At 41.7% G+C, this 25,906-nt stretch overlaps 1 protein-coding gene across 2 annotated transcripts in view; it reads right to left on the bottom strand.

Annotated features, from left to right (window-relative positions):
- sbf2 (SET binding factor 2) overlaps positions 1-25,906 on the bottom strand; it is a 107,855-nt gene that overhangs the window by 29,763 nt on the left and 52,186 nt on the right. For both annotated transcript variants that reach the window (XM_085454301.1, XM_085454310.1), the window contains exons 8-19: positions 24,852-24,960; positions 24,386-24,499; positions 22,900-22,977; positions 22,476-22,589; positions 21,570-21,698; positions 21,334-21,432; positions 20,977-21,181; positions 20,756-20,865; positions 19,400-19,549; positions 13,211-13,279; positions 1,586-1,756; positions 1,016-1,287 (exon numbers count right to left, since the gene is read on the bottom strand). In XM_085454301.1, the coding sequence (XP_085310427.1) occupies positions 1,016-1,287; positions 1,586-1,756; positions 13,211-13,279; positions 19,400-19,549; positions 20,756-20,865; positions 20,977-21,181; positions 21,334-21,432; positions 21,570-21,698; positions 22,476-22,589; positions 22,900-22,977; positions 24,386-24,499; positions 24,852-24,960 (1,620 nt within the window). The remainder of the gene's footprint in view (positions 1-1,015; positions 1,288-1,585; positions 1,757-13,210; positions 13,280-19,399; positions 19,550-20,755; positions 20,866-20,976; positions 21,182-21,333; positions 21,433-21,569; positions 21,699-22,475; positions 22,590-22,899; positions 22,978-24,385; positions 24,500-24,851; positions 24,961-25,906) is intronic.

The following is a 25,906-nucleotide window of genomic DNA, read 5'->3' as shown; positions in this document are numbered from 1 at the left end:
CAAACACACACGATGACACAATGAAAATGAGAAAGGTCAAGCCACCATGCCCAGGAGGAGATCTGATCCTAGATGTGAGAATTGTGTGCTGACAGACATGGATTTAAACATGCACTGTGCTAAAGAGCAGTGAAGGTGAGAGTGATTTGCAGCCTGGCATGAGCTGAGTGCTGATGCCTGGATCGCTGGCTCAGACTCTATTATCCAAGGAGAATGGTTCACATGAGAAACTGATGCAACTTTCCTTTTGGATGCACAAATACTAAGTGATGAAATCCAAATGTCCTCTGTGGGAAGCAAACATGTCTGGGGTGAAAGCAAAAGAAATTGAAAGAACTTTTCCACATAAATACATTCTTGGCTGCAGCTTTTCTCTCATCTTATTATAAATAGAAACAAAACACATTATAAAATAGCGACATTGTGTTCTTGTGCAATTAGGAACAAAATATAAAAAACTGCAAAAAGCTACATCCTCCTGACCTTCAGTTAAACAAGAAATGACAACAAGAAAATCTACATGAATACCCTTCGGTTTTCAGGGCAAGACATTTAAGGAGGGGATCTTCCCCTGTTTAATTGTCTCCACAGTTGGTATAGAACATAGGAAATCACTCCCACTCTTAATTTGTTTGGTTTGGGTGAGTACAGCGTAGCTCCAGTATAAGACAACCTGATGGTTTTAAAGTTTCCAGCAGAAGTAAATGAGCCGCACACTTGTTTCGTGCAGTAGCGATGTGAGCCCACAGGATGGATGTGGTCCGGAAACAGAAGGGGAGCTGCGATCCATTTGGCTAAATAGGAAGGTATCATGTAGACCGCAAGCTCTGCCACATCCACCCACATGCTTATCATCACCTTATTAAGAGAAGCACAGATACTCCCAAATCATGAAACCCAACATGGAAGTTTCCTTCCAGATAAGACTAATCGCTCTACCTTGCAAATGCAGAACAAGCCAAAAAACATTAAAAAGGTTGCAGTCGGGTTTAAGATGTTAAACCGCTCTCCTGACCTGTTTGTCACAATGCTGTTACTGCCGCTCTCCCAGTCAGTTGCAGGGGTGTTGCGCAGCAGCTTGTTCTTGCTGCTGTCCAAAGGCACCAGCAGGTAAACCATGAGGCTCGCGTAGTGGATGGCCTGGCTGAACACGGTGCTCTCCTCGTTCTTCACGAGCTCCTGCTGCTTGTCTTTGCTCAGACTGGGCCATAAACGCAGCTGCTCTGCTGCTAGGTCCATGGCTGTCTGCTCTTCATCTCGGTCCGCTGCAGGCACGGCACCGGCATCCTAAAGGAGGTAGAAGCAGAAAATAAACATCTTAACAGCCTGCTCAAAAACTTGTTTTGACATTCATACTGTCTTTGAATGTAACTTTGCTAAAGAAGCCAAATGTCATGGTTTGTTGAGCTACTTAAAACCAAGATTGCTTTGAAAAGCATTATTTTGCATTTATATTCGGATATTTGCTTGAAAACTACATATTAGTAATAAATTATAATAAAATTATTTTCTCACTCTGATTTTTAGTTTAATAGACTTAAAATTGTTACAAAATGTGCAACAGTCCCTCCTATCCCTGTTTTACCTTTAACGTGGCGGTGACGCCCCCCTTTTCCTCCGGGGTGTTAAGATAAAGGGCTCGGATCTGGCTCTGTACTTCGCTGTAGAAAGTGGCTTCCCAGAACTGCTGGTTGGTCCAGATGGGATGGTCCTGTATGCAGGTGTAGGCAAACTGGTTCACTCCCGGAGCCAACTTCTACAAGGCAAAACGGAGATCACACAGTGAGGACAATGTGGACAAAAAAAGAGAAAAGAAGCAAGATTACACAGCAGGCTGTTTGGTGGTTAGTTTTCTATGTGGGGCTGATTTTTCACTGGATTTGTGACCGACACTGCATGTTTGTGTAGACACGCGATCTTGTGTAGAAAGAGAAAAGAGCCCTCGTGAATTTAAATCTTGGGGGTTATTAAATGACTGACTGATGGAGTAAAAACATAAAAAACAACCTAAAACAAACAAAAAAAGGATAGAAAAAAAAAGTTTATGTCAGCTCCGACAGTAAAAGACACTCACCAGATGTTTGACTGTCGGGCTTAAAAACAACGAATGACAGTCTCATTGTTTACAATTAAATATATGTTAGGACAGCAACTGCATTTCCTGTTTTCATAAAATTGAATTCATGTATCAACTAAAAACCTGACAAAGTCAATCAAATCCTTTTTCACCCCCCGTGAGGACAAACACACTGGAGCATGTGGCTCCACAGCCAAACAAAGGCACACAACTTCATTTTAAATTCTGATGGAAATCAAAGCGGGGACGCAAATCATCTGCGGTACTCGGCAAAAGTCTTGAATCAACCCTAAAGAGGCAGACTTTCTTGGAATTTGTAAAGTGCTCTTGAGCAATAGTTCCCCAGCTTTCTGAAAAGCTATCAAAACTTTTCTTTGGACACTGGCTGCTTTTTCAGTATTTTTCAGAAGAATTGAAGAACACCTTCAATTTTCAATCGAACAATGATTCCAAACACACAGACAATGGTGTAAAAGCAAACCTAGATAGAAATAAACGCTCAAGTGAACACCATCAGTCATGGTGTGGTCTCCCCAGAATGGAGATCTCATCATTACCGCAGCAGTGAGGGATCATTTTGAGAGAGAATGGAATTTAAAAAAGGCAGCAAACATCCAAAGAAGAGCTTTAAATGTCTTTCAATAAATCTGGCGATGTATTCCTGAAGGCCACTACTAAAGAAATTACAAAAAAAGTTTACCTAAGAGTTCAGGCTGTGTTCAAGCATAAAGCTGGTGATTCTTTCGTGCTTGTTAGAACTGTACAGACTCTGTTTTTGCCTGATTTACTGTTTTTTCAAAGTATGTTTAAACAGGTTTCAATAAATCATTATAATTTTGTGTGGTTCAAGACTTCTTACTGCATAAACACAATTATCAAGCCATGAAAATACACATTGGACTCAGGTCTAGAGCCTAAACGTTTCTCTTTTTGTTCTCCTGAAGATAAATACAAACGCTCCCCCAGCCTGAGCTAAAATATCCTGCATGCATTATTGGAGATATAACTTCTTAAACAGATAACAACTCCTACTGATGAAGCAGCACACGTTCTTGTGCCTACACTAGTGAAAAACAACAACACTGTTTTTCACTAGTGTAGCCCAAGCAGTGAATCACCTGCTGCTTACAAAAACAGATTCTGAACATACTGTACCGTCCTCAGCACAAGACATGAACGTTGCTGCACACTGTACTGTAATAACACATGTTTAACCACGCTGGAAGTGGTGGGGAAGCAAAAAAATCAATCAATCACGCCACGAACAACACGATCCAAATACAAGCACGGCGTGCCATTAAATTATCATCACAAACCAACCGCCCACAACCGTCCACCTCCCTTCAAAGTCTGACAGCCATATGTAAGGCTGAAGGCTTTTATTAGATTAGCTTCTGAACCCTCCCCCTGAGCCGGACACAACACGGTGGTTTCTATTATCACTTTATAGTTTGCCTTTGAAGGATGAGAACTTTGGAGGTGGGGGTTACTGTAATTATAACAGACAGAACCAAAACAGTTTTATTCCCAGTGAAATGGGCCAGAAGCCAGAAGCCAGGAGAGCTGGGAGCTAATGCCCGCAGCTGCACGCACATAGCACTGATAACGCAAGTCTTTCTGGAGCTGTGTCTTGTTAGCGGTTTATGGGTGTTAACAGGTCAGCGGTTTTTCTTCATAATTCAGACAAATGTGTTTTTCCGCCTTAATAACACATGTAATTGAAGAAGAGCTGGCAGATATGTCTTACTGTTTAAAAAAATGTGTAGGTTAAACCTCTTGAAAGAAAGAATCATTCTGACATGTTGACACACAACCGAAGCCGAGCCCTCCTCCGCTCGTCTAATATTAGATTACCCAAATGAAACCGCTTTTTTGGGAAACATGACTCTGCTGAGCGCAGCAGATTTTCATGAGTTTTCAAGGTGTTTAAAATAAGAAGCAATAACATCCTGCTGGCTGATGACAGAGGCCAAGACAGATTCAAATGATCACAATTTAGAACAAGAATGTGAAATAACAGTGTAGGTTACTAAAGGTCAGCTGTTGTTGTTGTAGCTTTTTACCCTTTATTTAATGTTTTAGGTGCATCATTTTACATTGACTCAAACCATGAATACTGCAGTTATATAGTGCAGCTCTGCAGTGGTAGTGCAGATCCCGCACTGGTTGGGGCATTTCTTTGTGTCTCCACAGGTACCTTCAGCCCCACAGATTAAAGAGGCAGGATATACCATGCAATGAAAGAACTGATATGATATTAAGATATACACTCACTGACCACGTCATTCCACCTGTTCAACTGCTGTTAACTCAAATATCTAAATTAGTCAATCTCATGGCATAAAAATAAACACTGAGGCCTGTAGGCATGGTCAAGACGACATGCTGAGGTTCAGATGGAGGATCAGAAATGGGCACAAAGGTGAATTAAATGACTTTGCTGAACTGCTGATGAACTGAGAATTTCCCACACAACTATCACTAGTGTTTACTAGTAAATGTCTGGAGTCAGTCTGCCAACTTGAGGTCAGATTGCCTCGAGCTGACAGAAACACAAGAGTAACGTCAAGTAATTCACCTGTTAAAACTAAGGTAAGAGCATCTCTGAATGAACAACAAGCAGACGGGCAACAGAAGTATAAAACCAATGCACCATCATCACCTAAGAACGGGAAACTGAGGCTACCAAAACAGAAGATTGATGTCTGATGAGACTTAATTTCTGCTGGTACATGGCATGTTATTCAGTTCAATTCAATTCAGTTTTATTTATACAGTCCCAAATCACAACAGCAGTCACCTCACGGCGCTTTATATTGTAAGGTAGACCCTACAATAATACATACGGAGAAAAACCCAACAGTCATATCACCCCCTATGAACAAGCGCTTTGGCGACAGTGGGAAGGAAAAACGCTCTTTTAACAGGAAGAAACTTCCGGCAGAACCAGGCTTGTTTATGGACGTAAACAATGGTTTAAGGCTGCTGCTGGTGTCATGTTGTCAGGTATATTTTCTTGCCACACTTATCCATCCCTTTATGACCACAGCGTACCATCTTGTGATGCCACAAAGTTCAAATGATCTCAAACTAATTTCCTGAACATGACACTGTACTCCAATAGAGTGACTTTGGACTGGGGTGGAACAGGAGATTCACATCATGGATGTGCAGTTGACAAATCTTCAGCAAATGTTTGATGTTGTCAAACAGTTTAATATGGACCAAACTCTCTGTTTTGAAGGCAAAAGGGGGTCCAATCCTTGTATTTTCCATTTGTAACAGCTCTTCCTGCAGGGCCTTGCCATCAACTGTTCCTAAATGATGCCTCAGCACTATGACACACAGTTTACCTCTCCTTCCATTTAAACCACTCGTACTAGACACAGATTTCACCTGACGCTTAAATGCAAGCTGCCGGAAGACATACTTGTAGACAACATTAGGATGTCATTATGAGAACACGTGTAGATAAACTGTTTCTGCAGAGCTAAATTGATCACAGCTATAAATAAATACTGACAAATAGGAACAGAATAGCAGCCCCCTAGATGGTACTGTGTGCTAGCCTTTGTCAGTGTCTTGCAAGTGATGCTGCGAGGGAGTGTGTAGTTTGTGTAGGAGGGTCCGAGTGTGTGCGATTTGTTAGTGGCTGTACTTTCTTGACTTATCAGGAGTTTTGTAGGTCATTTCGACCCAGGTTGGCTCTTACTCATTTGTAAAGCACCAGACAGATGTGCAAGGAGGAAGGGAAAAGGGAAGGAGAAAAGAAAGGAAAGGGAGGAGGAAAGAATAGAAGGAAGCAAAGATGAAGGGAAGGAGGGAGCATACCACTATTAGCCCCATCTGGCTGTGTGATCGGTGAAGAGGAGGAATGCAGGGCTTGGTAAAAACAAGCTGAAAAAAACAAAATAAAAAAACACAAGGGGAGACAGAAAGGAGAAAAAGCCGTGCACAAGTCACAGTAATTAGGCTATCAGGATTTAGAATCCCACTTTGAACTCTGATTTTATCCAGAGGTTCATAATATGATTGATAACCGCCTCAGCCATGCAGCGTTATGCATGTCCGCTGTCTCTGAGATGGTGAATGTTGTCGCTGAAGGGAGGACGCACTTGCATGCAGACTGCTATATCTGATACGTCGTCAGCTTCGGGGCAGCAACATTATTTACGGGCTTTGGAAGAATTCATAGCATTCCTGAACTGTTGATATAAAAACAATCATCATTTCTGGAGCAGCCTTGAGTGAGAATACACGCTTGACCCGAACACAATCCATCTCCGACTTTTGCAATTCTTGCACGAGTGCGCGCATTGCGAGGAGAGCTACTAAAGTCGTGAAGCGTCTAAAAGCCTGCCTTCAAATAGCGTATTCAAGTCAAACAAACAAAGAAACACATGCCGACAGTCATACTAATAAACATGCCTATCGTGGCATCCACAACTGTGCAAAAACACAATGTACAAGTAACATAAATGTTCCAAAAGAAAAATGAAAACACAGATACGGTGAGGCATTTTGGAGATAGTCAGGGGTCACGGAGTACGTCATCTTCCTTGTGGGGACAAAGTGGAGAGCAGTTTGACAGAACGAGCTGCCAAATGCCTCCAGGCATAAACTCTGGATGAAAGAATGCTAACAGTCAAGTGCTCTTGTTGTGCAAGTCATCCAGTCTTGTGTTTGGGTTTTCAAACGGCTGCTGCATTCAATCTGCATTTTCCCCCACGCGGAGGCATTTAATCTGGCGACACATTCAAATGTCAGGAGAAAGGGATCAGGTGGGGCAGTAAAAGGGCAGAATAACACTTCCATGCATCAATGACACCCGTTCATCTCCTGATAAACCCACGTCTCACTAGACAATGCATAAGAGAAGACCTCGCCTTTAACAAATGGGCCGCTGTCCAAAGGCTGCGAGGCATTTAAATAAAATTTACCTGCACAGGCCAAATGACATGCATGATTTAGACTAGACATTCTGTAATATTTACACCGTTTTAGTGTGAGCAAAACATTCAGGGGAGGGATAAGCTGAGGGGAAAGCAAAACAACTTAATAGAGAATTTGGGTCAATAACATAGGGTTTTAGTGTGAATTATATGGCCAGCCATAAGAATAAACACGGTCTCTATCCAGCAGCTTCAGGGACATGAGCTGAGAGCGAAAGCGAGAGAGCGCGAGAGAGCGAGAAAGCTTCCCACATTACCCGACCTGGAGACTCGAAGGCCGTGGGGACAGTGCCACTGTAAGCATGAACACACTGTGAGCCTGCCAAAGTCTGGCCAAGAATATCAAACAGGAACTTGACCAATGTCTGACTCCTAACCTTGAACTAACAGTCTTTAAAGTGCACTGTCTGAACAGAGGAGGGATAATTTTTACCCAAAGTTTGGCTTGTAGTGCAAAAGGAAAAGTTTTTTCCCCACAGTGAGAAATGTGCATCATTGATTAAAGTGTGCTTAGACTCTGACTTAAATGAAAACAAAAAATAGAAACTCATTTATCTTTGAATCATTTTATATCAAAATTGCAAAAATTCCTGCTTAGGAGACTCTTTCAAGACTGTTACAATGGAAATTATTTGGAAACTTGGAAAACCTTTTCTCATGCAACAATGGTACTGGACTGTTACACTTTATTGCAACAAATCAAACTTCGGCTGTGGCTACAATGTGGCTTGCCATCACCAGTGTGTGAATGTGTGTGTGAATGGGTGGATGACTGGTTGTGTAAAGTGCTTTGGGGTCCTTAGGGACTAGAAAAGCGCTATACAAATACAGACCATTTACCATCTAAATGTGTGGTTTATTGGGACTGAAGCCTCTCATTTATACAATAGGTGCCTTTTAGGTGAGCATTCATCACAGCTTTATTACACAATTATGGAAAGTCCTGCAGAAGGCTTACTAAAGCAGTATTACTCAGGACAAGATAAATGACATGCTCTTGTTGTTTTGTGTTGGAGATGCTTATGGATAGACTTTGCTGCTTTCTGATGGTGCACTTATGTAATGAACTAAGACAAAAGCCTTCTAGGAACAGCTGGAAGCAACAGCCTGCCCAGACAGGTTAGTCTGAGTATTTCACAGACTCCTGGATTTTTAAACATTCAACGCAACCATCACTAGCATTTACAGCGGATGGTCTGAAAAAGAGCTTCAGTGGGCGGCACTGTCAGTCTTTTTGTGAAAATGTCTTGTTGATGCTAGAGGTCAGACTGCTTCGACCTGACAGAAAGGCACCAGCAACTCAAATGATCACTGGTTATAACTAAGGTATGCAAAGGAGCATCATCAATCATCAATGCACAACGCGTTGAACCTCGAAGCAGATGGACTACAGCAGCAGACGTCCGCAGCGAGCATGAACAATAAACGAAGGCTCCACTGGCTCACCAAAATTGGACAAGAGAGTCAGGTCTGGTCTTGATTTTTGCTGCATCATCTGAATGATAGGGTCAGAATTTGGTGTAAACAATATGACACACAACATCCATCCTGCTTTGTATCAACACTGCAGGCCTTTGTCAAGCTGTAATGGTGTGGGGGATATTTTCTTGGCATACTTTGGTCTCCTTAATTCAGAGGTTGGCAACCTGTGGCTGGTGAGCCATGGGTTATAATTAGGGTTAACCGTAACCCCCATTAGTACATATACTATATGTATTAATTTATTCTCTCCCATTACATCTGTCCTCCGTCAACCGCCTGTGTTTCTATAAAGGTTCCTTTGATGTTGAAGGCTGCCGACGCCTGCGTTAGTACCAACTGAGCATTGTTTACCACAAACTACCTGAGTATTGTTGCTGACCATGTCCACCTCCTGATGGCTGCTTCCAGTAGGAAAATGGACCATGTCACGAAGATCAAATTATTTCAAACTGGTTCCTTGAACATAACAATGAGTTCACTGTAGTCAAATAACCTCCACCGTCACCAGATCTCTATCCAAAAGAGCACCCCTGGGATGTGGTGGAACGGGAGATTCACGTCATGAATGTGGAGCCGAGAAACCTGCAGCAACTGTGTGATGCTATCATAAGAAAAGGTATTTTAAGATAATCCGGCCAAATATGTGCAGGGGCTCTTCAGGCAAACACAACACTAAAACAAAAAAAACGTGACTAAAGGAAGGAAAACGTCAGGAGGAAGGAGACAGTAGCCTTTTTCAGAAAAGACATTTTGAGCAGTCACTGTAGTAATATTAGTAACAGTTTAATTACTACATGCACATGATTTACAGCTTTGGCATGCCACAGTGTCTTTATGTGAAAGCAAAGTAAGAGCATCTATCAAAACTCCTACATCATGTCTTTCTAAGATTGTGTAGGGTTGAGTTTAGATTGGCACTATATGAGGGTTGGGTGACGAATATATATCGACTATCGTTTTTCCAAGGACAAGTTATTTATTTATTTGCCCATGAGTAAGCTTGCTAATAATGATGGAGCTAATAGAAGCAGTCAGAAAAAAAATAATAACGCTGTTTTAACAGCACCCTCTTTCATCTGCGAGCAAATGCACCATCCTCAGAGTGCGCCCAAATGCTTGTTGATGGACCTGCAGACTCTGGTGATAGCCTAGCATACTCAGCCGGATGGTGGACACGTACGTGCTCATGCAAGTTAGTCTTGCTTGAGTACTTTACTCGAACAATACGTCTGCACAAGCGGCACACCACTTTGGTTCCATCTTTAAGTTTGCCTCTTTCATCCCAAATTGGCGACTTTATATATATTTTTTAGTGCTGTCAGTGTTAACGCGCCGTCATCACCGATTAACAATTAACCCATCTGGAGCACAGACTGAGTCAGAATCCCTGAAATGTCTCTATCAACGTTTTTCGGGCAGTTTGTCCAAAGTTCGTTCATTCTGCGCCTCAGATGGGTTGATTGTGTTAAAAATTTTAATCGCGTTAATCGTGATGACCGCGTTAACGCTGACAGTCCTAATGTTTTTTATGGAAATTAGTTTGTCCATGTTCGGACTTCTGTGTTGCACACGTGCAAATCAGTCTGTGCATGATTACATTGCTCCGCCCATCAAAAGGTCTGTGCATGCGCGAATATATTGCCCATCGTCGATTATTGGACTGACGATTGTCAGTTGGAAATTTTTTACATATCGCCCAACCCTACACTATATTAGAGATGGACCAATCCGATATTAGGTATCGGTATCAAAAATACTTTTTGATACAAGATTTTTCTTAGCTGCACACACAAATGTGGAAATAATGAATAAAAATATTAAACATGTACAGAAACATGTGAAACAGGGTATGGAAATCAATTGTGAGATATCAGATCATGCATGCCTCACAGTCCCCACCCAAAATGACAGCTGCTGCCATGCTCCATTACCACGCTTTGTTTTTCTCACATTTCCACTGCATGATCCTTGTTTTATTAAACCAGAGATTACAGACATTTTTGGCAGATTCCTTCGTGACCTCACTTTACTTTTCCCCCTTTGGATGAAACACAGCTCAGTGCTGTCATTAATTCCAATCATCTGTAAACAACAAAGAAAAATGGCTTTCTCTAAATGTCTTTACTTCTAACAAGCTGCCTGTGCCACAAAAGGCATTATTTTTAATCTTCTAACTGAAAAGGGAGGAAATCGCTGCAGTGTGTGGTAACTGTGACTTATGATCAGCTAACATAGTTGAGACAGAAACCACTTTGTAACGAGAAGTAATTTTACATGAGAGAAAGTTTCAGTCCTGGTGGGTTTGAAGAGAAACGAGAAAAACAACAAATATCAAACAAAGTTACATCAGCCTGTGGCATGTGAACTGAATAAGTCATGTGGTGGCACAGAGCAGGCCAGTTCCCAGTCCAGCCCATCAGGGTACAGCACTGGTATCCAACAAAAAGCCAGTGTGGACAGTTGTGTCTGTTCCTATAGCAACAAGTAAGCTGCAAGGACATAGTTGTGGTTGATTAGATGATTTGGAAACCAAAGGCCACGGCTGGCTTTAAAATACTGTGTGCTTCTAGCAGGGGTCGAAAAGTCAAGTAAGCAGTTCTTTCGTATTTTAGTATTTAGTATTTATTTATTTATTGTCATTGTCAAGAACAATGAAATTGCGTTTGGGGCTTCCATACAACCCCAAAAAAAAGAAGAAAATAATAAATACCCCTTAAAACCCAAGTGTACATATTTAACCCAGTGTGACTCCAATGCAATAAGACAATCCTTAGCAATAATGTTCGTAGAAATTCAGACAAAGACCTGAGAAACATGACAAAATACAACAATGCAACCCATTCAATATTATTGTACTGTGAGATATGATATCAGATATGATAGTTATCTATCTGGTTATTCCCTGTGTAGAAACTTCTCTATTGTGAAGGCAATGTTAAGTTAAGGTCAACTACCACTTGAAACTCTTGGGCTGCCAGTAAAATTGATGATTGAGAGGTGTGTGGCGTGGGTCATGGGAAAAAAGAAGGTTTACTGACATGGACAAGCATGTAACAGACGCTGTATCCAGCTTGTGGTTACATTTTGACTGACATGCATCTCGCTACCCAAATATCTTCAATAAAATTAAGACAAAGCTTATATATCTGCATTTTATTAGTCGAAATCCGCTGTTACTGCACTTCACTGTTTATGCATTATCACACTTGCGGTGGCAGTTAGGGCAGGGCGAAGACAAGGGAAATGGTTAACAGTTCAGTTCCTTAAACCAGCTGTGTACACAAGCCCATCTACTATTCACAACAGCCAGCAAGAAACCAAAACAGAGAAATTCACAAGACCTCCAAAGTGGAATTACAGACAGTGATGGTCCAAAATACTGACAGGAACTGCCTTGTTTAATGTAATCCCCAGAGCTGATCTGTTCAACAGGAGTCAATGTTTGCAGGTTCAGTTTGATGAGATTTAGGAGCAACATATTTAACATGTTTAGGCTGACAGGTTTAAAAGAGTCCAGTCCGGTACCATCTGTCAATGCGCTGATAAGCTCAAATCAATAATTTATCTAAGATTGTTTTAAATATTTAGAGACAGTAGTTTCACTTATTAAACTAGACTATATGCATGGCTAGAAACCACAGGGGGTAAGTGAATATTTGCATACAGCTGTGTGGAAAAAGAAAGTTCCCAGGTATTAATGCAGTCATGTGAAAACCTAAGCACACTCCTTGATAGATTATATTGTAAAACCACCTTTAGCAACAATAGCTTTCAACGTGGTTGCAAAACAAGCCCAAATAATCAAATCACCCCTTCACCACCGTGGTTAGCAGTGGGTAGGTGGTCAGGTGTTTCTGCTGATATGATGGATTTCTCCATTTTGGTCTAACTGTCCAAAGGACATTGTTCCAGAGATCTTGTGGTTTCTTCAGATGCACTTTTGTAAACCTAAGTCGTGCTGCTACACAATATTGTCAACAGTATTTTTTCTTCTGCCTTCACAAGCTTATGAATTCAAGTGACATGCCATTCTTAATATAATCTTATGATGTTTAATATGATATTGGCCCTCGCTTTGCAGCTATACCAGCTTCAACTCTTCTGGGAAGGCTTTCTACAAGGTTTAGGACTGTGTTTATGGTCATTTTTGACGATTCTTCCAGAAGTGCGCTTGTGAGATAAGATGCCGATGTTCGACGAGAAGGCCTGGTCTCCATTAATTCATCCCAAAATTGTTCTATCGGGTTGAGGTCAGGGCTCTGTGCAGGCCATTCAAGTTCTTCGACACCAAACTCACTCATCCATTTATGAATCTTGCTTTCTGTATTAGTGTCAAGTCATGTTGAAACAGCAAGGGGCCATCCCCAAACTGTTCATTCGTCACTCCAGAGATCACGTCTCACTGCCCTAGATTCCAGCGGTGGGGTGCTTTACACCACTGCATCCAACACTTTGCATTGTGCTTGGTGATATGAGGCTTGAATGCAGCTTACTTACTATATCAATTCTTATCGAAGCATCAAAGGTTTGCCTAGTTCTTCACAGGACTGCAGAAAGCCTGGGGAAACTTTCTTTTTCACATAAAAAAGTTAAACTGATCCCTTAGATGATATAGACGGCATTGAGAAAACAGGTGGAGCAAAAGATTTACATTCAAGGCACACATTTCTATGCTTTGATAGAATTATTATTTCCTTACCCTGTAAAATGCTGTTGACAGGGGCAGCAGTGCAGCAGCCACCGTGAACTCCTCAGAGGTGGAGCAGTCCTGCGGGGTGAAAAGTAAGAGAGAAGTGAGAACAGGGCAGGAAACAAAGCATGGTGCGAGACTCGGAGAGAACATCTTTTCAACCCTACTATCATCAGGTTTGATAACTTTGTGTGAAAATATTTTATGATGTCAACACAATTTTAAATTGCACAACAACAGCAGAAACATGGTCTTTGAGGGCTCTGCTGATCAACAGCTACAAATTAGCAATGCAGAAATGTGACTTTGGGAGAACTTTGGGTGGCAAAGAATCCATCTTCAGCATTTCTAACGTCCTGTTACATAAAGACACTGTTCTGTTAAATGTCAGGGCAAAGCTCAAAACTAGGCCTGCCAAATCCCCTCACTCTGCTCTTTTGCACCGTTATGACATATGCTTTCAATCTTCTTATATAATTCCTGCCTTGACACGACTGTCAAGTGTGTCCCAGTCTTCAATTTATTGATATTGATTCAGCTAGACTGCCATACAAGGCTAATTAAAAAAATAATAATCACAAAATGTTGCGTAAAGTGCAGTTATTTTGGCCATTAATCAAGCATCCACGACCAGCCAGAAAGCAAATTCAATTTTCTTTTTTTTATAGGTGTTTTTTTTTTTTTATTTCAAAAGGGATTGGTTGAAAATATTCCCTCTTTGACATTTACACACCATTCCAATGAGTCTCTGTATCTGAGACTGTTTCAGGTCAGAGAGGCGGTGCTTAACAGCACTTTTAAAAGGATGGCATTAAGACAAAAAATCACTACACGGGAGGCTGAAGGTGGGAGGCGCTTAGGGGCCCAAACTAAACTTTTCTTACACAGACCATAGAAAACAATGGGGAACAAAAGAAAAAGAGTTGAGTTGGACTCAAAAGTGCTTCACCCACAGGAAATTGGTACTTATGTGCAGTAAGCTTTGTTGGGATTTATTCGTTGAACTCTGCAAATGAAAACAGCCAGAGGAAACTTGATTTAAGACCATGTACAAACAACAGCACTGATTTTGACCTTGTGCCGCACCGGATAACCCCGAGTCATTAAAAAAAAAATCCAAAAAAAACCCCTGTATGACAAATGTTTTCATATTTAATGTATTGGTTTTGGACCAACGTCACGTGAAAACGAGACTCTTAAAACCATGACTGTGTTCTTCAAAAACAACATACTATCAGAGTGCTTCATTTTGGAGAGGGAGATAGGCGGAGGAATGCTCCACTTTCTGATAGTGGTCTGTAATGGGGGGCCCTCTTGCCGCCACTCCTGAAAATGCGCACAGGCAAGAATGTACAAAGGGGAGAAAATGCAAAACACATGAAAGCCAGTGCCCCCCCGTCGACAAAGCAACACAGTTTCTGCTTTAGTTTTCTTGTTGCTAGTTTTTTTCCTTCTTCTTTGCAGTCATTGGGGCTGTGGTCAAATGTTCCAGCTTACTGGAGCGGCACCAAAGCATTGTTTACCCAGCATCCTCGACAAAGCTGCAGGTCACTGGAGTTCATGGACCCCAGACAAAATAGAACAACAAGTGGAAATGCACAGGCAGAAGAGTGTGACTATTTTACAAATGAGTACTCTTCCAAGGAAAAAAACAGAAATTTAGCGGTGACCGGAGCCTTTTTAACCAAAATGGTCCAAGAATGGCTGGAGGTGGGAAAGGGGAGGGGTTTAGATACGTCACCATATCACCTTTCATATAAAGAAGACTTAATCGGCTTCACTTAAGCCACACTTAACCTCCACCTTAATCTCCTGTGAGCAGCCAGAGAAGATAAGTGACAGCTCAAAAGCTTTTGAGGTCGAGTAACAAAGTGAAGAGATAGCAGTGAAATCTCCAGCAGATTAGACTGAATGAGTGCTTGTAGTCCATCAAACACTTGACAAAAAGTTACTGCATTAAGCACTCAGTCATTCTCACAGCGTCCACACGGTTCATGGTGGGGAACTCGTCCTTAACATATGTTATTTGGGTTTTCAAGAATAGAGGGAGAAGAAGATGTTGCGGTTTGCACGGACACCCTGCAGCCTCCATTTCCTTCCATTATTTACTATGTGTCTAACCTTTTTCCCTCATTCTTTAGCCTGCTGGAGCTATAACAGCGAGGATGACTAACACCGCTATTCTGTTTCAGACACGTATGCACTGGACAAACACAAGGAGGCTGTCAGCATGTGACACAAAACGCTGTAGGATGTGAGCAAACACTAACTTCCTGTGTTAGCACCTTCCAGGAAAGCTGTGGGATGACACTTGTGGCATGCATTTATGAGACTTTCACGGCAGAGGGCAAACAGAGCAGCGCCTGCCTCATAGCCTATTACTGTTAATTGCGTCTGGAATTACGAATAGGAAAAGGAATTAGGCAAAAATAAGCAACATAGCTGACATTTGTGTCACCCGGATGAGCAATAAACAGAAATTCCGTAGTGAAAGCAAGATATCCGATTAGCACTGATGTTTACCTGGCCACACTGGTGCACATCCTTGAGAAACATTTATCCGAACATGGGAATGATACTAAGTACAGATTCCCAGTGACCAGTGAGTTACATAAGGCAGTCCATTAGGACCACTAAGGCAGACAAGAGGGCATTTTCTCACAGCAAGAGACTAATTTATGAGCTAAATAATGTACAAATGTAATCACTAATAACTATTAATGGAAATGTTCAAAGTGATTAAAGTGCAGCGGGTAGAAATTAAGCTAGAGGGGGTGGACGGGTGAGGGTAAAGGGTACATCAGCGTTCATCAGCTCAGATGTGGCAACATGCAGTCCATATAGGACAGTTAGATGGAGTTCACCCTCCACCCGACAACAACATCTATGCTTAATATGCATTACTGTACACTTTTCCATGTCACACGTTTGAGGTCGGGATCATAAATGACGCATGGACTCTGCGCCGAGGCGATCTCTTCCCATAGACCTCGGACTCTGACACCCTCTCACAGTAAACCTCCATTCGGAGCGTGTCCGTGAGCACCATCATGACGCTGCAGGCCATGAGAGAGCAGAGCACAGAAGGCTAATAATCCTATCAGACAGGAAATGGTTGGAATGCCAGGACACATCCACAGCAGGGCTTGTTCCCCCACATGGTTTGCGCAACTTTTACTTCTAAATGCTAGAGCATTGACCAGCGCATGCACGCACATGCGCACGCACACTCATATAAATGAGCAATTAACATAAATGCCTCAATAAGGGGGGTATTACTCATGGCAGAGAAACACAGCAGAGATAAGGCCAACAACAGATGCTTAAACAGGAAAAAATGCACAACTGTAAATTTCTTACAGACACTCACAGATTGTTAGCGCGCCTAACAAGATAGCCAAAGAAAGAAAAGCTAGTTCATACATACTTCCAAGGAACAGTTTCATCTGATTCCAGCGCCTCAACCTTTAGCCTACTCTGTGGCGCACACATCCTGCTAACTCTTTCAAAGGAAAACTCTGATTGTAACCAGAAAACAGAAAAGTCACACAGCCGTTGACAGTTTAACGATAAATCTTGTAAGTGGTTTCTTAATGATGATGTCACTGCAAATCAACGTGTCAGATCAACACACGCGCCACAAATACTGAGGTGGCCTGTGGCTGTCATCACGCAAGAAGCATGAACATTTTTTGCAGAATAGGTCACTTTGGCTTTGTGAAGCTCTGAAGGACCTTTGAACACCCACACACAGACACAATCCGGCCGGCCGCGGCGCGCTCTGTGACATCTTTATGGGGTCCTTGTTTTGCTGGGTATTGAAACAAAGGCGACGTAGCAGAATTTAAAAGTAATAACTGGCCCCACATCTTAAAATGTATATTTAGATGCCAGACGAACACAAGACCGAGAGCTGCAAGCCAACCTGGCTTTGAGACCAAAAACAAACAATAAAATCTTTAAAAACAACAATAAATGATTCTAAAATTTTTAGAGAAAGGCTGATTACATACTTTGTTGCAATTCATCAAAGTGTACTCCACGTCTATATTTGTGAAATTATTACTTTGTCCTTTGGGGTACTAGCATTTCAGCAAACATGTTTTGTTTATATTCTTTTTAAACATGTTCATGTCTAACATGTAGTTTACAAGAGCAGAACAAATGAAAATAGTGAATATTAGCACAACTTGGATGTAGGTTTACTTGCTTGAATTGCAGACAGCACTAAAGATACAGATGACCTATTCATTTTCCTAGAGCATACCTGTTCAACAGGTTCATTTGTTTGGGTGAAAGAAAAATTTAAGCCCAGGTTTGCAGATTTTGTTCTGATGGTGAAGACCAAATGACGCACCAGCTTTCATGTAACAACATGAAACAACATGAAAGCACGCGTTTGATTTATACTTGAGATAGAATTGAACTAAAGAGGCTGTGCAAACGAGATTTTGGTTTTATAAAGCCTTGGTAAATGCAGACCAGCGATAAAGTCTCTGATCCTGAAAATGAAGACAACCAAATGCCAACAAACTACTTTTCTCTTCCTGTTCTCGAAAGGCCAAATTCATCAAAACTCCATTTGAACAACTCTGAAGCAACGTGCACATTTTGCACGTCCCTAGCAGATGGTGGGATTAATTGGTTTTCTGTTATTTGGGGGGGAATGACTGGAATCTCAAGTCACTCTATAAATGCTGTACTTTTTGACTATTGCTTACTTTTTTAAAATCCCTCAGATGGGTTTATTCACACTAATAAAACAAGGGGAACTACCAATTAAGACCAACTGCTCCGTTTGAGTAAAGCTTTACAGACTTTTTATAAGCTGCAAAAAAAAAAAAAAAAAAACAACCACACTACGTACTTGCTTTGACAAAGAGCTGAACCACCAGGAGGGCACGAAGAAGACACAAACACAGTATCTGATTAACATTGAGAAGCATTGTTAGGTCTTATAGGTCATAAGTCTCATGACACAAGGCCAGACAGTTGCAAATAAAGGCAAACTTTATATGGCTTCAAAGTAGATGTGCCTGATCACAGCTTTTACTTTGAAGATGAACCTTCTCCTTTTCCGGTTTGCATAGCATTTTTTTTATAGTTTCACGATGGCGTGGAGTGTTTTGCAAGTTTTTGCAGACGGGATGGCATCTTCCATGAAAACCAGCAACTGCAACCTGCTAGAAACAAAACAATCACAAGGCCATTTTGGATGCACTACTGTGTACGTCTTTACGACCAATTTCACGCTAAAACTACCAACAACCACTCACCAAACAGTGATGGGATGCACACGCGACTGGAGGTTACCAGCAGGCAAGGTCACTTATCGGTCTTCAAACTTGCATGACTGGGTCTTACCGATTCAATTTCACAGCGACTGCAAGCAACATCCATTGAACAATCGCAGTCTATTGGGGAATATGCATTCTTCCCTCGTGACCAGGGTTTACTAAGTGGTCGCCAACATGTCCCTAAGCCTGTGTGAGACCTTAAGCATTACTATCTGACTCTCTACAGCTAATCTTTTAAACTCATAAAGTCTACTTTGTGATACTGAACTAAAATATTTACATGGATCTGAAAAACATTTTCCTGTATATCAGCTTTAGAAAAAGTGCTTTGTTAAAATAAATCTCAATATTTTGTGGGAATAACACAGTAAATTTGACATTCACAGTTTGGGGACGACAGCACTGAGTGTCTCAGTACAATTTCAGACTTGCATTGTAAGGAGGAAAAAATCCTTTAATTCATATAAAGTTTTGATAAAATGCATTGCTTTATAAGGCCACACAGTCTCTAAGCCATCAGGTTTGTGTAGTTCATTCATTATTTACTTATTCACCATCGATTTTCTTAGAATAACAGAAAAGCTCGTAATCCAAGATGATGTTTAAATTGACTTTTTTGTTAAAAGCAACAGACCAAACCCAAATCTGGAACAAATAAAGACTTTACAACATTTCTGAACTTTAAACAGTTGATTGATTATCAAAAATTCAGGTATTTAAATTTCTCGATTAGTTGACTGATTGTAGAACGTGACCCCCGCATTGCAGGGGGGAAAAAATCCAGGCTTTTCTAAGGCTGACTGCTTCTTCCTATCTGCATGGAATATTACTGTGCATGTTTACAGTACAGATGTAACAGTCTGTGACTTATGTTGGCAGGTTTATCTGTCACGTCACTGACCTGAAGGGCACAGTTCATCATACGAATGATGTAGTCAAACTGTTGGTGGTCCAGTATGGCGCGGTTCTGCTGAACATGGAGACTGAGCTCCTCAGTCAGACATTGGCGGGCTGCCTTGCCTTTCAGCGCACGCAGTGCAGCCGGCAGCGTCTGTTAAAGTGAAGAAAGAGGGAAAGAAGGTTTTAGAAAGAAGTAACAGACCTGTGAAGAGAAGTCAATTAGCACAAGAAACAGGAAACTATTAGTAATTTAAAACTGTTAAAAAAACTGAAGACAGGAAACCTTCATTGTATAAAGTATTTGTCAAAAGTGACATTCACTACAACAACTACAGGAGCACCTACAGTGCTATGAAAATTATTTGCTCTTTCCGGATTTATTATGTTTTTGCAAAGATAAATAAATATAAAATGCTGTTTCTTGCAAACCTATCTGGCCCTATGTGAAAAAATAAAATTCAAGCACACTTGGGTTATGCAGCAGGACAATGATCCGAAACACAGCAGCAAGTCCACCTTCGAAGTGGCCTAGTTAAAGCCTGGACTTAGTTTAAACAGGTCCTTCATGTTGGAAAACTGTTCAATGTGGCTGAATTTAAACAAACCTGCAAAGAAGAGCGGATCAAAATTCCTCCACAGTGATGTGAAAGAGTTATTGCAAATGCTTGATTACAGTTTTTGCTGCCAAGGGTGCCGCAACCAATTATTAGGTTTAGGGGGTAATTTTACTTTTGTTTGATGAGCTGAAACATTTAAATGTAACAGATTTCCAAAAACAAACAAACAAACAAAAAAAACAGGAAGAGGATAAACACTTTTGCACAGCACTGTATGTATGTCAAAGACTTACAAGTTCACGGGGTGTTCAGAGAATTCCTGCTATGCATTTTTACCCTGTGTGCATGCAGATGCAGGTTCAGGTTATATAACTCCTGTATGAAGCTATAAGGATACATAAAACAACTGGCACTCATCCCATTTTAAACACACTGGAGTCATATTGGACTGAATGCTCACCTATGAACTCCTACAGATGAGGCTGTAGTGTGGAATATAACTTTGAGGAAAGATTCCTGTTCAGCATAAATACTTGCAGGAACAAACAGATCAGACAGGAATTGATCAATCCCAGTTGTAATTATTGCTTGGCAGCTTAGCCTGGCACAGGGATGCAGAAAGATTGATCACAGGCCTTATTTACTCCTGCTTCTAGGTGTCTGTGTACCAGCTGGGACATAATAGGACGATAAAGCTAAGGAGAGACCTGCTCCTAAACAGCCTGAAGCTCTGGTGTTACCCAAAGCACGGGTGCCTTATGAACTTGTTTAAAGGTAGAAAAATAAACAGTGTGCATCACCTTTTCAGTCTCCAGAGTCTTGTTGTAAAAGATGAATGAGATGCAGTTCCTCACGACCTCCAGCCTGCGAGCGCTGTTAAACACAGAGTAACTCTTTCCCATGATGGATGCTGGAAAAAGCAAACAGATCGTTGATGAGTCATTTTAATTAAAAATTTACATGCAAAAAATTCTGTGAAATGTATTTTTTGCGCATAATAAGGTTTTAAAGTGAGTCATACCAACAGGTGGTCCAGCGGGTACTACACACTTTTTCTCAGTTCGTGTAGGAAGAGGTGCGCTGCTGTGTTTTGCTGTACCCTCCTCCATAAGCTTCTCCACCTTTTCTTCATGCAGCACGGGAAAAGGTATCTGGTGCACGCGCAGGTGGGATCCCTCAGACGGCCGAGGCACTTTCTGGAATGCCATGTGGGGGTTTGGGTTCTCCTAACGTACAACAACCAGGAAACAACATGGATTAATGGGACAGATTTGGAGCAGCACACATGCAGAGCAGGCTAAAATGAGGAAATCAGACGTACACGGCACACCAGCACAACAGAGGAAACTTAGCAGTCGTTTGTTGCACGAGGACTTACATTTCTATAAAGCTGCTCGGAGAGCTCCCTGATGTGCTTCTGAAGCTTGGCGGGGTTGACCTCCTCTTCCTTAAAGCTGTCAAAGTCCAAGGCCACCAACTGCAAAGCACACCAACAACAAAGAAAACAAAATGTAAACTAGAAACAGGGTCAGTTGATTGAAAAGGTGTTTATGTACGAGCCTCTCTATTTAAAGTTAAAGGCTAAGGTTTCGGTGGTGCGTCACGGTACAGTACCTCATCAAACAGATCGCAGGCTCGGTAAGGTGGACCCCTCTCTGAGACAAAGCCGGCAAAGGCCATGCCATCCAAAACCTTGGTCAGGAAGTCATTCTCAATGAGGCCTCGCTGGCCCAGGAAGGCAGTCTGGATAATGTCAGATTAGAGCATTCACAATCACAAACCTTGTTCATATGGATTTACTACAGACTGCACACCAAGCAGCCATTTTTAGAACATGATCACAAAATATCTCTGCAAGGGGGACTTTTATATTGTTGCAACGTGGGCAAGTTCTTCAGTGTGCGGAGAAAGGGAAATAAATCCAGTTAGAAATGACTACATGCAAATGAATTTAATTTACTTTACACATAATTATATGTGCCTGTGGCTAGAGGAGATAAAACAGTTCACTCGAGCCCCCCACCTCCTGCTCCAGGATTCCAGGCGAATAAGCAGAGCTTTAGTTTATAATGCGATCCATGTGGGGTACTTTGAGGGTGATTTGCTGATGGGTTACCACGGAGACACCACAGACACGAACAAACAAAAACCCCGGCGCAAAACAAAAATGTAAACCTAATACGTTTCATATGGCTCACTGCCGGATTTGCCCAAGGTTACGGGACTGTGTCCGAAGCTTGGATAAACAAACGGATACCATCAAGGAAGAGTCACGAAGATTCTGTGACACGTTTAAAACAACACGCATACACAAACGCACGCATTAGACACTTCTGACAAGTTTATCTGTCAGGTCTTTATGTGCGAGTCCGCCCACACTGCTGGCTAAAGGAGCGCGGGCAGATTGATGGAACGTCGTGTTTTCTAGGGAGGAATTGCTTAACGAGCTTAATCAAAAGGTCATATATTGGCAAAAATGCTAATTTTAGCCCCGGGAATTTCATGACCTGGTTTTATTACCTTGTGAAAGTGGATCACGGGTTCAGAATGGATGCGGATGAGCTGCAGGCAGGACCTGTAGCCCTGAAAGAGTTGTGCAAACAACCTGAGAAAGACGGCTCTCACCTCCTTGTCCTGGAACACACACACACACACACACACACACACACACACACACACACACACACACACACACACAACTCATCAAGCAGCTATGCCACAAATGCAGTCTGATAAGGTAATTACACAACAGACATGCTTTTTTTTTTTCTTCACTTGGGTTATGGGTTACCGTCAGTTAGTACCCCCACTCCAACACTAACCTCCCTGCGATAAGAAACCTTTTCTGGGCAGCCTGTCCTCCTCGTGTGGGAAGGAGAAGGACATCACTCCTTGAGACACTGAGGAACTTAAATGAGGCCAAATGTTAACCCTGCTGACTTACCAACAGCTTGAGGTTGGAGGGTGCGGTGCGAGGTGGGGGGAACGCGTTGTCCGCTATCTCCAAATCCGGGTGTAAAACCTAAGAAAATGAATTTAGATTCAGACGATACATTTGTTTTCGTTTATCCCAAGCATTTATGGAAAATAACTTGGAATGATTCCAACATTAACTTAGGGAATGCTGCGGGTGCACAGCGAGTGACCAGGTAATGTGGTAATCAAGAAGTGCCTTATTATTTCATTAGGAAAGCAAACATTTTATTAAACAAAATATAAGAATTAGCATTATTTCTCTATATATGTGTAGTGATGTGTTTGTCTTTGTAAAGGATGAAATGACAGATGACTTCTTGTGCAATCAAAGAGCTCTGCAGCACCTCCTGCAAAAAACAAAAACATTACCTGATCATCCCTTCAAGTTAGTCTCCCTGTGACTTCTAGGAAACATACGTTGCACTCGGGCAAAGTTCAGTTCACTCCATAAAAGTCCTGCTGTGACTACCTGCATGTGACAGTCTCTGATGGCAACTGGATCATGTTGTCTGTGTCAAAATACACGCCTTCAACCATTTTTGATTTTCAGGAAGAGGAGAGTCTCAGAGTGTGGCCGGGAAAAAAAATAATCAAAAAACAACACGTGGCACAGATCAGATCAAGTGTTCTTCCTCAGCTGTCTCAGGATATTACAGCCAGTACTGATTCTCCAGCCTGTTGGGGCCCAAAACAAAAATACACAGGGGGCCCGTCCAGCCACAGGTCATCCCCATTCTGTTCTAAATAATGTGACATCACCAACAACAGTCTATAAAACAACAGGTAAAGTGTTACTAACACTGTAACTACTAGTTTCTATGTTCTTTTAGCCTACTAGCTATGCTAATAAGTCAGGTTCCAGGTCTGACTCCTGGCTCTGACCTTGTCACATCACAGTGGAGACAGGTGGGGCCCACTTAGGGAGGTCATGTGTCTTTTGCTATCCTTGGAAACTGAGGGCACTGCTGTAATGTACAATTTGCCTGCCTTGCTTAAGGCAAGTATTACAGCAGAACAACTCGGTGACCCTAAGGGATAAATTCAGGGAGTCAATCTAGGAGCATGTACCTTGATACCCATCTAACTTGATGAGCTGTCTTCAAGCTGGCCGACATGAGTTGTAGCTCAATCCTTTGCTCAATAACAGTGATGGAAGCTGGCTCAGGTTGTCAGCATTTGTTCTTTGTGCACGTGTATGTTCCACAATTAAATTGCAAAGCAGGGTTTCTAAGGAGAGATTTAAATGTTGCAAGGAGACGACCTTGAAAAGGTCAGGTATGTTTTTTGCTTTGTTTGAACACAACCCACTCTATTACTCTATTATATAATGTTCAAAGAAAAGGAACTTCGGGAATATTTAAAATTTTGGGGTGCTCACTTTAGATGCCATCATCTTTAAATAATGTGGTTTTAGGTGTTTTTGTGTGCATGTGTGAGTTTGCGTTTGGGCTCACCAGGGACAGGGTAGACTGTGTTTGGTGTAACAAAGGTTCAGGTAGCAAGGACAGGTGGATACACTCAGGAATCTTTATTGTTCCTCCATCCAGGTCAGCAATGATAACATCCAACTGATCAAAACACACAAAACACTGACAGGTCAGGTGGTTTTACTGCTGCTGGAGGAAGCGCTGTGTGGTAGACATGTCTGATGAGAGTCAAATGCAACCAGCTAAATATAGAGAAATCTTTTAAAACCCAGTGTGCAAAAACAATCTGAAAAAATAAAAATGTCACTTTCGCTGGTCAGTAGAAAGAAAAAGTCCTTAAAGCAAGACCTGCTTTGAGGATATCAAAATAAGCCTTTAAAGACTTTGAGTTGTCTGTTAATGATTCATTGTTACCTTTTAACAATTTCTAATCTTTAACTTGTGCATGAAGGTAGGACAAATTCCTGGATGTCTGTGACACGTCTACACTCACCAGATCCTGGATTTCGTTCTGAAACATGGAGTGCACGCCGATGATGAAGGGCGTGGGTGAACTCAACACTTCCAGCAGTCGCGAAGGTAGAATGGGGATGTAGGGGTAGCTGTGTGCACGGACACAAGCAAAACGCACACATTTACTCAGAAGAAAGATTAAGAAGAATTATGCAACGATTGGTCAACTATGAGCTTAAAATATACTTCCCCGCAGGGAAGAGGATGTGATTTGATGAAAATGGAGCTCGGATGACTAAACTTATTTCAAGTGATAAGAGAGCAGTAAAGCACGGAGGACATTTATACGTAAATTTTAAATGATCATCATCATCTACAGGAAACTTGTGTCAAAACTGCAATAAACCCCAGATAATTTAAATGTAGAACACTGTGTGTGGACACAGTGTTTCATATCATGTTAATACATAGTGGCTTCTAATTCTACCTGAACAACAGAATTACTCGAGACCACGATTGTGTACCAGTCATCTGAAACGCCCGTTACTTCTGTGCAAGTCCTGTTTTACATTTTCCAGTAACAAAAGGGTTTTTTGAGACGTGTGACTGTGTTTGTGCAAACTTCCAGCAGCTTAGACAGACAAATAAACCGCTGCTGATTTTTGCTGTTCTTGTTGCTGTTGGCAAACTTAGACCAAGCAAACAATGAAGGATACAGGCACACAACGCAAGGAATGGCAGAGTAGCATCATGGTTTTAGTGCTTTGATTGCTCATTTGTTAATAGGAACTAAATACACTCGCAGACCCTTTATTAGGTACACCTTGCAAGCAAAGAAAGGGATCCCCTCAATTCTTCATCGCATAGATTCTGCAAGTTGCTGAAAAGATTTCTCCGAGATTTCGCTCCATGTTGACACGACAGCATCACGCAGTTGCTGCAGATTTGCCGGCTGCTCATGCATGCCCACATCTCAAGGTTGCTGTATTGGACTGAGATCTAGTGACAGTTATTCTGCTGGAAACAGTCATCAGAAGATGGGCACAGTGTGGTCATGAATGCTGTTCATGCCAAATTAGTCATCTGAACGTTGCT

Source organism: Copadichromis virginalis, linkage group LG1, assembly GCF_057382275.1.
Source record: "Copadichromis virginalis isolate Kocher_CV1m ecotype Utaka linkage group LG1, C_Virginalis_male_GT1.1, whole genome shotgun sequence".
In the NCBI taxonomy this organism is placed as follows: domain Eukaryota; kingdom Metazoa; phylum Chordata; class Actinopteri; order Cichliformes; family Cichlidae; genus Copadichromis; species Copadichromis virginalis.
This window is presented reverse-complemented; position numbering and strand designations above follow the sequence as displayed.